The following is a 16,503-nucleotide window of genomic DNA, read 5'->3' on the forward strand; positions in this document are numbered from 1 at the left end:
GACCTCAGGTCCAAAGGATTCGCTCTGCTCCCAGCACTGCTTTCTTGATGGTATGAAGTCCCCCCTCTCTGCTTGCTTCCCTTTCCTTTTTATCTCTTGAGAGATAAAAGGTGGTGCAGGTCACACCCCAGGGAAACTCCCTCCACATGGGATCAGGAACATGACCCGGGTTAAGTGTATTACAATCCCACCCTAATCCACTTTAACATAAAATTACAATCACAAAATGGATGATGACCACACAATACTGGGAATCATGGCCCACCCAAATTGATACATACATTTTGGGGGGGAAACATAATTCAATCCATGACAGGGTGAATCTGTGCATGCTCGACTAATAGTCAAATAGGAAAAAGCTAATGTAGTTCTAAACTCAAGTTGCATATGAAAATCATCTGGAGAGACTTTAAAAAAATAAGAGGACTAATACCCACATCTCAGCCTTAAGAGATTCTGATTTAATTGCATCGGGTTGGGACCAGAGCACTGTTTTTGTGTTTGTTTGTAAAATAACCTAGACAATCCTAATGTGCAGCCAGGATTCAGAACCGCTATGATAGTATGTTATCCACTTAATAATTAAGATGAATCATAGGAATTTTGCTAAATTATTTGCTCTCTTTCCAATTGAAGTTAAGCCTCTGCCAAGAAGTTTTATGACGACATATTCTTCCTGAAGTTTTTTATAAATTGTCTTCCTTCCCCAGGATACTCTCAATGGTGTTTGAGTCCCCGCACCATTAAATGATTCTCCACCTGAACAGTGTTCACTAATATTTCCAGTTCTCCTCTTCTTACTGACACATGAGAGGATTGAAATTCTCAGCCCCCTTAAGTTACGTATGGCCAGATGACTTGCTCTGTCAGATGGAATGTGAGCAAAAATCATTCGTGTGAGTTTTGGGCAAAAGCATTTAAGAACTGGTATATGATTCTCCATACTCTCTTCCCTTGCACTACCAACCTTGAAGCCTTGTGTTAAGACGGCGACCTCATAAGATGGAGTCTCCATCATTACGAGCTTCGGGGTACTATAGTGAGCACAGCATTCCAGCCATCGTGGTCTACAAAATGGTCTCAGTGTAATCAAGAAATAAACTTTGGTTTCTTTCAGTCATTGAGATTTAACATTATTTGTTACCACAATAAAAGCTAACCTCTACTTTTTCCTCTTTTTTCCCTCATGAATAGCTCTTGCGTTCTCCATGTCTGAATTTCAGTTGTTTCTAGAGCACTGCTTCTAGACCCTGGTTGCACAATTACATTTGGAGCTTTTAAAATACCCTGATGCCTAAGCTCTACCCAAGACCAATCAAATTAAAATTTCTTGGAATAGAAACGGGCACTTGGTATGTTTCTGAAACATCCCAGGCAATTCTGTGGTGCAGCCAGGGTTAAGGAGCACTATTGTAGATATTGGCGACAGTGAGGGTGCTCTGCAAGTTGCCAGAGGTTGTTAAACTACCCTGTTACGAGGATTTGGCATATGACAGGAATAAAGCCAAAGATTACAGTGTCTTTACTTTCTGCTTGGAACAGCTATTCCTGTTTGCACGGACTTTGAAGTGAATCAGTTTCCTCTACGGATGAGAGACTGGCTCAAGAATATCCTCATACAGCTTTATGAACATAACCCTGAACATGCTGGATATCTAAATGAGAAGCAGAGGAATAAAGTAAGCTATCCATTTTTTTATCCATGGGGCAGCTACCCTAGAGTCTGTCCATAGGGCCTGAGAAAAAAGGTGGGGGGTGAGGGCTGCCGCTTCCTGCACGTCTGCAGAAGCCCACTTTGCCTCCCCGCTCCTGATCAGTTCATATGGATTAACTGAATAGCAGTGGCGACAATTTATACCACAAGGCTTGGGACACAGTTAAACCACCCCATCCCTTCCCAAACAGCAGTGGCCTGAGCAAAAGCTGCTCAGCCGCCACCTAGAGCAAGCTCTGGCTGAGCAAACTGAACATCAATTTAGCATTTATAAAACCAGGCCCAAACACATCATCTAAATCTAAGCATTTTTTGTCCTTTTAGGCCAGATATAGGTATTTAATATGAGGGGAATCCATCACTCACAATGAGAGTAATAAATTTTTAAAAAATTAAAAAAAAAAAAAAGTGCAGGATAGTATCCAGAAGTTCCCCAGGGAATTCATTCAGCAGATATTTACTGAATGCATCCTGCTGTTTCTTGCCATCCAGTTGGTTCCATCATGGTGGCCCCATGTGTTACAGAGTAGGACTTCTCCATAGGGTTTTCTTGGCTGTAATCTTTATGGAGGCAGATAGTCAGGACTTTTCTTCCACAGTGCCACTGGGTAGATTTCAACTGCCAACATTTTCATTACCAGCCAAGCACAAACTACCTAGGAACATTGAATGCATCCTAGGTGACTGGAATTGATCTAAGTGCTATAGATACAATGAAGAACAAAATCTCTGCCTTCATGAGCTTACATTCTAGAAGAAACAGACTCAAAACAAATAAGCAAAAATGTATCTATGTATATATACGTTGTTGTTGTTGTTAGGTGCCATCGAGTCAATTTCAATCCATAGCGACACCATGTGACAGTAGAACTGCTCCATAGGGTTTTCTAGGCCTTAGTCTTTATGGGAAAACATCACCAGGTCTTTCCTCTGCAGAGCCACTGGGTAGGTTTGAACTGTCAGCTTTTCAGTTAGCAATTGAGTGCTTAACCATTGCACCACCAGTGCTTCTCACATGTATGTGTGTGTGAGTATGTGTATGTATACGTATATATATACATACATATACCCACACACATATAGGTATATACATACACACACATACACCCCTATGTATGTGCAAATATATAAACATATGTGCTAATATATGAATCTATGTGTACAAATATGTAAATATATAAATAAACAAATGTATGTATAAGATATGTCAGGTGGGATGAAACATGTTATGAAGAAAATAAAACATGAAGGATTGTGTGCAGTAACTGTGCCAAATACTGTTTATAAGTTGTCAGATGAAGGCAGAGAGTTGACCACTGATTTGGTATGTGGAAGTCATAGCTGACCTTGACAGAGCTGTTTCTGTGAAGTGGTGAAGAAAAAAGCCTTAATAGACAGAGTTCAAGAGAGAACAGGAGGAAGAATGTGCAAGTAGCAAGTATAGAAGATACATTCAAGGAGATTTTCTATAAAAAGAGAAATAGGGTGGTAGCTAGAGGGGAATGGGAGTCCAAGAGTTCCATCTACCAATGGGAGATGATAGAGGATGTTTGTATGCTTTTGGAAATAGCCCGGTAAAAAAAGCAAAAATTAATGAAGAACAGAAAAGATACCCAACTGTCAAAAAGGTGTTCCTGAGTAGATGACAAGGGAAGGGCTTCTGAGCACCAGTAAGGGGTTGAGTTTTGACAGGAGCACAAGAAGTTCATCCATGGTAACTGGGAGGCAAGTTGGTAGATGTGATGCGAATGGGTGGAAGTTTTGTTCTGGTCACTTCCATTTTCCCAGTGAAATAATAGGCAATGTTATAAGCTAGAAGTTGTATGTCCTGCCCAAGAATCATTTCTATCCTCCCTCTTTAATACTGAGCCCTGGTGGCAGAGCAGTTAAGAGCTCAGGTGCTCACCAAAAAGTCAGCAGTTTGAAACCACCAGCCACTCCTTGGAAACCCTATGGAGCAGTTCTACTTTGTCCTATAGGGTCATTATGAATCAGAACCAACTCAATGACAGCGGGTTTGGTTTGGTTTTTTCTCTTTAATACATTGTCACAGAGAGCTTTGAGATCATTAGTCATGAAACAGAGGAATTTCAATGCGAGTGAAGAACAGAGCGGAAACATACCAGGACTAAGGCGAGACTGAGTGGGCACTGGATGGGCGTACGCAGGCACTTAAGAATGGAGTATATCAATGGAGGAATGAGCAGGAATTTTCACTAACTAACCACCAGTTTGCCTAGGACAGTTCAGCCCTCTTCATTAAAGCCTTCTCATTATTTCAAGGAATGTGGCAAACATTACTTGGTTAAAACAAAAAAGCAAGAAGGACTTAAATTTCTTCTGAAAACCACAGGCCATTAACTTCAGCTGTTATTCTATATGGAAATAAAAAAGGCTGTGGTGTTGAATAGAAGGCATTTAATTTGGTCTCACATGATGGCCTGGGCTTGATTTCTTCAGTCATGTCACTATTATTCTTCAAGTTGTTGCTGTTGTTTTGTGCCATCAAGTCAGTTCCACCTCGTGGTAAACCAGGTATTACAGAGTAGAACTGCTCCATAGGGTTTTCTTGGCAGTAATCTTAATGGAAGCAGATCGACAGGCCCATCTTCCACAGCACGGCTGGGTGAGTTCAATCTGCCAGCCTTTAGGTTAGCAGCTGAGCACAAATCATTTGCAACACCTAGAAGCCTTAAAGTTTAGTAAATGTGCATTACATTTGTGTTATTCTCTAGTGACCTTCTCCCTTCCTATTCCCAGGTCAAGAAAATTTACCTGGATGAAAAGAGGCTCCTGGCTGGGGACCATCCTATTGACCTTCTCTTAAGAGACTTTAAGAAAAACTACCACATGTATGTGTATCCTGTGCACTGGCAATTCAGTGAACTTGACCAACATCCCATGGATAGGTAAAAACTCTTCATTTTCCTATTACTGGGTCATCTCCCTGTTATAATGTCTACTTTTCTCTAAGAAAGAGAAACCTAGTCAGATGAGGAAGTTTGCCAGTTCTATTTTAGAACACCGAAATCCCAAACAAATGTGGTTTGGAGTCTTAACACAAAGTTTCTTTAAAAAGAACAGACTATGGCTCTGTTACAGTGACCAAGCTAACATGTTATAGGTTCAACCTCACACAGAGACTCCTTCAATTCTTTCTCATTCTTGATTCTAAATTTCCAAGGTAATCCGACTAACCCAGGTATGGCCAGTGAGTAAGAACCAAGCTCCCCAAACATGGTTGTTGGGGTACATTCCTGTAGATTTAAGGTGGAGGAAGGACGGTTCCCAGTAAAGACTGAATCATTGTGTATTGGCACCCCAAAAGTTGTCTGCTTTACCCAAAAACAGTTTATTTCATTTGCAGCTTTTCATGAGGGCCGTTTATTTGGCATACTCGGCAACCTTGTGGAAGAAAAATGTCCCTGATGATGCTCAAAATTAATGTTCCATACACACAAGCTACTCAGTTAATAGGCTACCATTTATTTCATTGCAGAATCTTGACACATTCAGAGCTTGCACCTTTGCGAGCATCTCTGGTGCCCATGGAACACTGCATAACTCGCTTCTTTGAGGAGTGTGACCCCAACAAGGATAAGCACATCACCCTGAAGGAGTGGGGCCACTGCTTTGGAATTAAAGAAGGTAAATTCATCATCAGCCAAGGGAGAGAGGTGTCTTCCTCTCCAGGCCAGCCCTAAGCCCTGTGGCCTCCAAGAAAAGGTCCTGCTGTATGTTCACATGGAAACCTAGAGACAATAAAACGGCAGTATCCACACCGGACTCCGTCCGTACACGTGCTGTCATTGCAAGGCTCTTTGTTCCTTCCCTATGACCCTCTGTTTTGGAAGGGTAATAAGGATCAACATTTAGGGATAACTGCACTGAGGCCTGAGAAGGCAGCTAAGCCTAAGGAGACAGTACTAATCCAGAGAGTCATGCGAAATCTTAGAAGTCTTTATACCCTTCCTTAATTTCATATACCTCCTTGGCCTAGGTATTAGGCTAAACTTTTAAAAATCACATGTGAATAGTGAAACAGCTAGCCTGCTTCTGACCATGGGAGATTGGAGGCAGACTTAGAATTCATTACCAACACACTAAAAATTGGATCTCACATCACAAGTTGTTCAACTTATTATTAGCTATTAATCCTTTAATCCAAAACTGACCTATTACTGCATTTTCAGTGAAAAAAAAAAAAAGTTCTTTCTTTACTCCTGCACTAAAACCAATTGTAGTCGAGCTGATTCCAACTCATAGTGGCCATATAGAACAGAGAAAAATTGCCCCTTAGGGTTTCCAAGGAGTGGCTGATGGATTCAAACTGCTGACCTTTTGGTTAGCAGCCATAGCTCTTAACCACTACACCACTGTGGCTCCATTCCTGCACTAGAGGAATTTAAATTTAGAAATGTGTTTTGCTAAGTTATGTTCTTTTCTTTTCGTATGTTAGAGTTCATTTTTATGAGCAAGCGTGTTTTTAATAATCAATATTTGAAAGATATTCGAAAAATGAGCAACCAAAACTATTCACAGAATATAAATCAATAGCAAACATCAAATCTCTAAAGCAGAAGTTTTATCCATATGCTTAAGAAATACATGTAGGATGAATATACGGTTAAACAGTAAGGAAAAGTAAGTTCATCAAAGGTCAAATTTTCCCACAAAGGGGTAACCTGTGAGAACGTCACTTAAAAAAATATTCTTCAAGCATATTTATAATGCTTTGAAATGAGTAAGAAAGGGCTAAGAGCATGAGGGCTTAGTTATTGATAAGTAGGTAAGCGCAGCTACCATATTTTTATGTGAAAGAAACACAACTTAAGGAACAAAAAATGTATATACGTGTAAGCACTACTGTGTATTAGTTGCCTATTGCCACTTCAAACGTATTATCTGTCATGGTTTCCAAGGGTCAGGAATCTAGAAGCAGCTTAGCAGGATGGTGCTGTCTTAGGGTCTCTCATTAGGTTGCAGTCAAGCTGACAGGCAGGGCTGCAGTTATCTGAAAGCTTGACTGGAGTTGGAAGATCTGCTTCCAGGCTCACTCACGTGGTTATTGGCAGGAGGCTTCAGTTCCTCACCATGTGGGCCCAGTCCTAGGGCTGCTCATGACATGGCAGCTGGTTTCCTCCAGAGCAGGTGATCCAAAAGAGAGCAAGGATCTGCAACGCCTTTTATAACTCAGTCTCAGAAGTGATATACCATTACTTCTGTCATAATCTGTTGGTCACCTAGACAAGCCTTGGCACAATATGGGGTGGATCTATAAAAGGTAGGGATCCTTGGGGGCCACTAGGAGGCTGTCGACTACGTACTGTTTAAATCCTATTAACACTAATATAGAATAAACAATTTATTAAGACTCAGACCCATACAAATGATGCTAATTTCCTTCCTAACATCTATTCTAAAAAAACAGTAGTTATAAATATAAGCATATCCCTAAAAATGGCTAAAATTGTCAATGCCAACTTCTATGTCAAAAAGACAAAAGGTGTCCAGGTACAGCTGTGCTCTGCACTCCCCATCCACATCAAAGGGGGAAAAACTTAGCTGGAAGAGAACATACTTATATATGCCCTTTCATGTGACATGTGATTTTAAAGGACTGATCAAAAGGCAAAGTTGAACAGAGACCGTTTATTTAAAGAAAGAAACTATGGTTCACTGTTCTTTCTGCAAAAGTTCTGGCAACTCTTCAGCACGTAGACTCACTCGGACTCTGCTCTGGCGGTTGTCTGGGAGGAGCGGGAAGGGCTTAAAGTCTAGTGACTCTCAAAGCTACTGATATCTTGTTTGTGCACTGTCGTTTGGCCCATCATTGCGTTATTATGAAGAAGGGAAAGAATTAGCACATAATAAGCCAGTATAAAAAAAAAAAAAGCCAGTATAGCAGATATCAAATATTTGGTCAGAACAAGTAAGCAAGTTACTGCTTTCAGATGCAGCTAGAGAAAGCAAAATCATCTCCATTTGTGAGTATACCCTTCCTTCCCTCAGAACTGAGAAGTCCACAGAAGAACAAGGCAATTTTTAGTCAGTTTTTTCCTGAATTTTAACTGCCTTTGATTTGACTCTTCCAGCTCCATCACCAGCTAGCTATCTGAATTAGAGCATGCCATTCATGCTCAGTGAGCCTCACTGTCCTTGTCTATGAAGATAGTGTTCAATTAGGGACGGAAGAGTCTTCATTTGTTTAGTGGCCACAATATATCAGGTATTGACATATATTCTCATTAACCCTTAAAAGAATTCTCCAAGTGGGAATTAAAATGTAAACAAAATGGTGGTGGAATAATTTGGAAAGGAATAGTGATAATGGTTGCACAACAGAAGAATGTAAGCAATGACACTGAATCACCATACAAATTGTTGAATTGGCAAATGTTTTGTCGTGCCTATTTTCACCACAATAAAAATAAAATAAAAAAGAAAGAAAACAAGTCAGATCATGCAGGTCCTACTAAGCTGGTCAAAGACATAATCGGAAGAGTTCCAAGGGGTCACAAAGTGTTTTAAACAAGGGAATGATTTCACTGGGTTTGTGGTTAAAGAAGTTAAGATGACTGTTGCAGATAATCCAGGCAAATTGGAACAGTGGCCTTGTCTACCCACAGTCTATCTTGAGGAAACGTCCTCAAGATACAGGAGGACAGGCAGTTGAGAGATTGAGAGAAAGAGAAGTGTGGTATCCAGGTTCCTGGCCCAGGCCAGGGTAAGTAGGGCTATCTTCCATTTAGACAGAAAACACAAGAATGAAGCGTATCTGGGGAGTGATCAATGCCATCTTGGAAACGTTGAATTTTGAAGTACTTGGGAGATAATGATAGCTGAATATATGGGCATGAATTTCAAGATGGAGTTCTGGAGTTAAAATATATGTTTGGTGATTGTGAGCATACAGAGAGTGACACCAGGAAATTAAATTAATTCCCCCAGGGAAAATGTGCTGAGTTACATGGAAAAAGGTCTAGAGTGGAACACTGAGGAACAACAACATTTAGATGATGGCTAGAGGAGGAAGAAGAAGCCCACTAAGGAGAATGAAAAGACACCAGGGTAGTGCCATGTCAAAAGAGGTGTTTCAAAGAGGAAAAAGAGACCAACAGTGCCAAATGCAGCTGAGATGTCAAGTGAGATAAAAGACTGAGAAATGTTCACTGGGTACAGAAATAAGGGTATCATGGTAAGAGCAGTTTTGGTGAAATGGCAGAGATAGAAGCCAGATTTTATAGATTGAGAAAGAATAGGAGAAGAGAAAGGGTAAAGAGTGAATGTATGAAGGTCAAAAAGTGCTAGAGGGGGATATGGAGTTAAGGGAAACATTTTCTAGAAGAGGCTTGGGCACTCATCTATTCATTCATTCATTCATTCAACAAATCTTTACTGATGGTCTACATAGTGTCAGGCACTGTTCTGGAAACTGGATATACAGCATATTTAAATGCTAATGAGAAGGGTCCAGTTAAAAAGGAAAAGTTGGATTAAGATACAACTATTAGTCTCTACTCTGTACTATAGGGTCGCTATGAGTTAGAATCGTCTTGACAGTTATGGTTTTTTGTTTTTAGTTTTTTGTTTTTGTCTCTACTTATCAGGAGAAAAGATTAAAAAGGTAACCAAAATCTCAGAGAAGAAAAAAGCCTACAAGGCTGATAGCCTACATGAGCCACAGCCTCATCTATCCTAAAACCAGAAGAACTAGATGGTGTCCAGCTACCACCACTAACTGTTCTGACCAGGGTCACAATAGATGATCCCAGACAGAATAGGAGAAAAATGTAGAATGAAACTCAAATTCTTAAAAGAGGCCAGACTAACTGAACCAGTTGAGACTGGAGGACTCCCTGAGACTATTGCCCTGAGATATCCTTTAAACTTTGAACTGAAACTATCCCAAGATCACCTTCTAGCAAAATAGCAGAGGGGCACATAAAATGAAGGACGTTACCTGTAAGAACAGTATTCTACTACAAAACTCTGTATGAGACCAAAAGTCAACATTTAGCAAAGACGAGAAGATAAGGGGGCAGGGAAACTAGAGTACTAGAAATGGAACAACCAGAACACAGTTAAAGAGAATGTTGACACAATGTGAAAAAAGTAACTAATGTCACTGAACAGTTTGTGTGGAACCTAACTTGCTGTGTAAACTTTCACCAAAAAAACAATAAAATATTATTTAAAAAAAGGGAAAGGTTGAAGATAAAAGAGGAAAACAGAGGAAGGATCTGGAGAAGGTTGGAACAGATTCTGAGCACAGGTAGAGAAATTACCCTTAAGGTCAACAGAAGGGACATTTCTTATCCAAACAACTGCGACAAGATGAAAAGTATAAGTACAGATACCAGTAAATTTTTAAGTAATGAGATTATTATTCTCATTTTACAAATGAAGCCAGCATTCAAAAGAAATATTCAAAGCCCATAATCTTTTCCACTCTCAGGGTTGGATGAAGGCACGCAAATTACCTGGTGCCTCAGACAGAATAATTAATTAGTATGTTTCAGGTCGGTCTGTTTTAAATATTTGTCCAATTAATGAGTGAAAGTGAGGCCATACAGGTGAAGAGTGGTCTTTGAATATCCTTCTAGAGGGTGCTATCTTGGCAGCAATTACTCTTTACAAGTTACTTGGTTAGAAACTTGATGGACTTGCCGGCAATGGGTTTTGGGTGGTTTATACTTCTATTTATTTAAATTCTATTTCTCCTCCCTTTACAGATTAGTAGGCCTGGTACTGCTCAGCTGGACCTCCCCTAAACCAGCTCTTCCGAGATCAGTCATTTTCAACCCTGAGAGGCCACCAGTTACCTGCAGAGGCTTCTAAAAGTATAGATGTAATTGGCCCACCCCTAGAGATTCTGATTCAGGAGGCTGGGAATGGGGCCTGAGAGTATATATTGTTAAAACCTTCATTAGTAATGCTGATGCCCTACCAGGGTTGGGAACCACTATGGGACTGCCTTATTAGTTGGTTTCCATAATGAGCCAGCTCTAACATTGCTTGTTTATACCACTACTTGGCTACTTTCTAAAGTGTTTTTTGTTTTGTTTTGTTTTTGTTTTTCACAGAAGACATAGATGAAAATCTCCTGTTTTAAATTAAGATTTGAAAGAATTCAAACTTTCCTGCATCCTCCGCTGTCCTGACCACTTCTGAAATATATGCAACCATGACACTTGTAGATTTATATTTAGCAAATATTTGCATGGTTAAGAAGACAGTGAGAGTAATTGCTTGATGACAGTATATACAGAAGGCATTTAACATTAACTTTGGGTATAAAACTTTAAAACTAAATAAAGTCATTATATGCAAAATATTATATACTGTTTGATTGTGAACAGGAGTTTTACTCATAGTGATTTTACTCTCTGAATCAGTGTATGAGATAATTACTAATTATAAATCAAAAAATTAATGCATTTATATTGCTCATGATATGCACACTTGGAGAGAAGAGAATAATGTTCTTTTGTGGTTACTGTGTATTATTTTTGATGTCTTAATATCCTAATAAAGAGTCCATAAAAATCCAAATGCTTACCTATGTTTATTTTCAGTCATTTATTTAAACAATCATATGTGAAAGACTAAAATTACTGATTGAATAATTAATTTGGTTTTAATTTCCCTATTTTTCCACACTGCCATCCATCAAGGTATTTACCATATTTAAGAGTAATGGGGAAACCCTGGTGGCATAGTGGTTAAGTGCTACGGCTGCTAACCAAAGGGTCGGCAGTTCGAATCTGCCAGGTGCTCCTTGGAAACTCTATGGGGCAGTTCTACCCTGTCCTGTAGGGTTGCTATGAGTCGGAATCGACTCAATGGCACTGGGTTTTAAGAGTAATGGAGACCAATCCAGGGCTCAATTACTTCATATCACATTATAATTGCGCTTCTCAAATCCTTCTACTTAAAAAAAAAAAAAAAAAGTGTGAATGTGGTTGTGGGAGACGGCAGCTGGTAGATCTTTTGTTTCCTGTGGGAAATATTCTTTTGTAAATGGTAGTTGCTCATGAATGTCCTTTTTCACTACGTAAGTTTAAACAGGAAAAAAAAGGTAGGCGATTTTAACCAAGTTTAATTAAAACTGTGGATAATTATGCAGTGTTTGATAAAATAAATTTTAGCTTTTGTGCAGCTATGCATGTGTGTTAAGAGAGAGGGAGGCCCTGTGAAAATTTTACAGCTGTCACGTCCTCAAAATAAAATACTGTAAGGCTAAAACAGAATAATTGAGAGTCTTGATATTTCTCAATGCCAAATACAGTCAGAGGTTAATATTATTGCTATAACTTGATAGCAAGAAAATATGTCATAAGACAGGGATCACAACAGAGGGTCCCGGACAGTGCTGGAGAAAAATGTAGAGAACTCAAACTCACAAAAAAAAAAAAAAAAAAAAAAAAACCAACAGACTTACTGGTCTGACAGAGACTGGAGAAACCACAAGAGTATTACGCCCCCAACCCCCTTACAGCTCAATAATGAAGTCACTCCTGAGGTTGCCCTTCAGCCAAAGGTTAGACAGGCCCATAAAACAAAGAGACTAAATGGGCACACCAGCCCAGGGGCAAGGATGAGGAGGCAGGAGGGGACAGGAAAGCTGGTCATGGGGAACCCAAGGTCCAGAAGGGAAGAGTGTTGACACTTTGTGGGGTTGGCAACCAGTGTCACAAAACAATGTGTGTATTAATTATTTAATGAGAAACTAGTTTGTTCTGTAAACCTTCATCTAAAGTACAATAAAAAAAAGTTTTTAAAAAGAGGACATGATGGCTAGACGGGTGAATAGGTAGATAAATATGGGATATAAAGCAAGTCTAGTAAAATAAAAAAAAAAAAGTCATTGTAAAATTTAGGTAATGAATACATGAGTGTTCACTGTAAAATCATTTCAACTTTTCTGTATGTTTGAAACTTTTCATCAAATAATGTTCAGGAAAATGGAAAAAGAAAAGTCGGTTAGAGTGTTGAGTCAGAAAAAGAAAAAAAGCAAATGTGTCACAAGAGAAAATTTGTTTTTATTTGAGCTCTTCCTTGGTAACTATTACAGCAAAAGCTAGATCGCAAAAACATGAAAGACATCATGATAGAACTTTCTAGGATCTGAAGCAAGGCAAAAAAAAAAAAAAAAAAAAAATCTGTCACTTTAGTCCACTTTCAATATTTGAAAGAAAATAAATTTTTTATATATTTTGCTATCTTCAATAATAGGTAGTATCAATGCAAATGTGTTTGATTATTTGAACAAATAGCTGTTGTTATTCTTACAGCTGTTGTCAACAGCATTATCTGTGATATTCACTGAGAGAATGTGTCCCTAAGAATTTTATCTGAAGGATACTTATGAGTTTATTTTTTATCGAAATGATGTTCTCTGATTAACTTCAAAGTACTATCTCTTTTCTTAGTTCAATCACTTGTTCTTAACCAGAACCATATCACACTATGTCTTTTCTAAATAAGTCAGTTCAATGTGATTAATCAAAATCTAATTATTATTTATATGTTTTCCAACTAAGTAAATAGTTTTTAAAAATTATTCCAAATTTCAGAATGTTTTCACATATAGCTGCAAAGAAGAGTCAAGAGAGGTCTTAACTAATTAGAAACGAAGTTGTAACAGTGAAATTAAGTTTGCAGGTATTAGTTAGGCCTAAATTACATTCTACCCTCAGGCAACTTTTTAAAGAATGTTTTGGAGTAGCAAAAATTATTTTAAGGCTAAGGACGCCACCTAAATATTTACTGTTGTTGTTGTTAGGTGCTGTCAGGTTTGTTCTGACTCACAGCGACCCTATGTACCCCTGAACGAAACACTGCCCTGTCCTGCGCCAGGCTCACAATCGTTGTTAAACTTGAGCCCATTGTTGAAGCCACTGTGTCAATCCATCTCATTGAGGGCCTTCCTGTTTTTCGCTGACCACTACCAAGCATGACGTCCTTCTCATAAATATTTACTAAACGTGTTTTATTTGAAAATATTTTTTATTTTAAAGATTAAGAATATTATTTAATAATAGAAACTTTTCAAGCCTTAGATTTCTCCATCAATTAAGGCTTCCATGTATATAGCTGCCCTGCATGATACATTGTAGAAGCACTTTAATATTCTTGGAGGTTACAGTTTTTAATTGTGGGTTGTGATAAAGACACTACTTTAATCCCAACTAAGGAGATGAAGTTATTTTCTCATTGATCAGTCTTTAAACTTGTCTCTGTGTAATTCTCCATGGTTCCTAATCTAGAGCCGATTATTCAATTTAGCTTTGAATTTTGTGACTCATAATACCCCATGACCATAAAGACATTAGGAATATGGTTTAAATACTAGATGCGAATAGAGATTCTAAGAGATCACACCGGCCCTTGAATTCCTTACCCCGAGGGCCATTTGAAGCAAAGGTAATTAAAGAGATAACACAGCAAAATTTGGACTGATTGTGTTGCACTAGGTAAAGGAATGTGAGATAGTCTTGTGTTGGATAATTTTATGATTTCTAATAGATCCACTTATCAAAGAAAGAAATTCAAGGGTTTGAAACCAGAAGAAGGAAAAATATAAAAGAGATAGATGGAAAAGAAAAGGAAAGAGGGATATATTGCCTAAATTCCGGCAAAGTAAAATATCACTAAAATAAATCCGAGGTGAGTATAGTTGAAGAGTAATTTATATATAAAGAGACACAACCTACTTCAGATTCTGGGGACAAGCCTTAATAAGAATAAGATGAAATTGTTTTTCTCCCCAAATCCAATTCCAGAGTGCAGTGATTTGATTTGAAATCCACAAGGTAAGTTAATCTGAAGGAAATGTGACTTCAAAAACATAAAAAGATTTGCTTTCAGAACCAACTGGCCAGTAAAGACCAAGCTATTTTGCTTTACTGAACTTACTCATATTGTGCTTGTTCTCTACCAACCCATTACCCCTTGTGAGATTATTCTCGTATCATTTCCTCACTGAGAAACTATAATTGTCGGTAACAGCCTTCAGAACATATGAAAAACCAGTAAGTCTCATAGGGGTACAAGGTGGATTTATTCGTATGTTACATAAGAATCCCCTCTCATTTTAACTAGCAGTGACAGACCTTGGGGTTTGAAGATTCGTGCATAAGAATCTTCAGGTAACTTCAGGGCCCAGACATGTACAGGTTGAACTAGAAGATATAAGGAATGGTAGGAAGTGGTACACAGAGTTATGAGCTGGAGAGTGCGTGTCTAGTGTAAAGGCATTCGAAAGTTTTTTTAAAGCAATCTTCTTGTCTCACAAAACCTGAATCTGGAGGGAGAATTTAGCCTATCACTATTTCACCACCTCTAACTAAACTATCTATTTAAAATGGGAATTGGAGTTAGATAGGAAAAGAAAAAAAACTAAAACTGATCTCCTCACCCTTCAATTCCAGGCTCTTCCTTCAGAAGGAAACTTCTCATCTTGATCCGCGTTTTGAGCACTGCCATCGCTCTACTCATCTCCGTGAGTACCCCCAGCTCTACTCATCCCCGTGAGTACCCCCAGCTCTACTCATCCCCGTGAGTACCCCCATCTAAGCTGGGGACTCAATTTCAGTGGTGGAGTCATAGAATTTCTGGGCTAGAAGGCATTTCCTATGCTTCGTTTCACATAATCGGAAAGTGAAGTCCAGGGAAGTTGTGGAAGCAGGATTTCTCTGGTCTTTCTCAGTCGAAGACTCTTTCCAGTACATATTCCAGCTCCACGTGCTATTTGCTAGTTGTATGACCTTGAGCAAGGTACTAACTCCTGGTTTCTCTTCTGTAAAAAATCTCAGAGATGCATGAGGATGATAAAATGCACCTGAAGCACTTATGTCCTAACTGGAACACACAAAGCTCTCCAGATAGAACAAGTATTCCCCAGTGACTTCGGTCTTAATTAAGCAGTTTGAATCAAGTTTCGTTTATAATATCCTAACTCCAAACTATCTCCTGTTTTCTCCAAAGGCTGTTCTGTGGAAATGCTCTGACACCAGAGAAGCATCCATTTCATTACATATTTAACTTCACAGAAAGGAGTATCTAAGACTATCTACACTGGTTCCTAAATTACCAATGTAAATACAACACTTAGGCCTGAATTATATTTGGATCCAGGATACATTTTATATCCTTTTAAGTTCAATTTTTGAAAACCAGATTTGGATAAGAAGTTACATTCATATATAGAGCCACTGGATAACAAACTCAATTTGCTACTTTAGACCACAAAACTTTTTGCCAAAGTTGACGAGTATTGTTAGTTGTTTAAAGTTCTAGACAATTTTTATTGCCTGTTTCTTTAGATTATTCTGCAGCATACACATTTCATGAATTCTAATATATACTTAGAGCCCTGATGGCATAGTGGTTAAGAGCTCGGCTGCTAACTAAAAGGTTGGCAGTTCAAACCCACTAGCCACTCCTCGGAAACTCTTTGGGGCAGTTCTACTCTGTCCTATCGGGTCGCTATGAGTCAAAACTGACTCGACAGCACCTAACAACTACAATACATATTTATTTCATATTTTAGCATCTCTGACATTGAGACATGTCTTATAAACATGTTGCGATAAAGTACTGTGTCAAATTAATGAAAACATTGTTCTTTTTTGGTGATATAACAGTGCATTTTACAATGATGGCCTCTTATATGAAATACAGTAATTCCAGAAAGCTAATAACTTGGCCTTTATATTCCTTTTGCCATCAATTGACTATATCCATGCCTTCCTTATCTATATAAGTGAGATCTATGAGTCTAA

At 38.6% G+C, this 16,503-nt stretch overlaps 1 protein-coding gene across 2 annotated transcripts in view; it reads left to right on the forward strand.

Annotated features, from left to right (window-relative positions):
• Window positions 1–11,263, forward strand: part of SPARCL1 (SPARC like 1) — a 64,397-nt gene extending 53,134 nt beyond the window's left edge. For both annotated transcript variants that reach the window (XM_049885761.1, XM_049885760.1), the window contains 4 exons: window positions 1,543–1,679; window positions 4,475–4,623; window positions 5,214–5,362; window positions 10,801–11,263. In XM_049885761.1, the coding sequence (XP_049741718.1) occupies window positions 1,543–1,679; window positions 4,475–4,623; window positions 5,214–5,362; window positions 10,801–10,829 (464 nt within the window). In that variant the 3' untranslated portion in view covers window positions 10,830–11,263. The remainder of the gene's footprint in view (window positions 1–1,542; window positions 1,680–4,474; window positions 4,624–5,213; window positions 5,363–10,800) is intronic.
• Window positions 11,264–16,503: the final 5,240 nt, after the last annotated feature.

Source organism: Elephas maximus, chromosome 5 (genome assembly GCF_024166365.1).
Source record: "Elephas maximus indicus isolate mEleMax1 chromosome 5, mEleMax1 primary haplotype, whole genome shotgun sequence".
Classification (NCBI taxonomy): Eukaryota; Metazoa; Chordata; class Mammalia; order Proboscidea; family Elephantidae; genus Elephas; species Elephas maximus.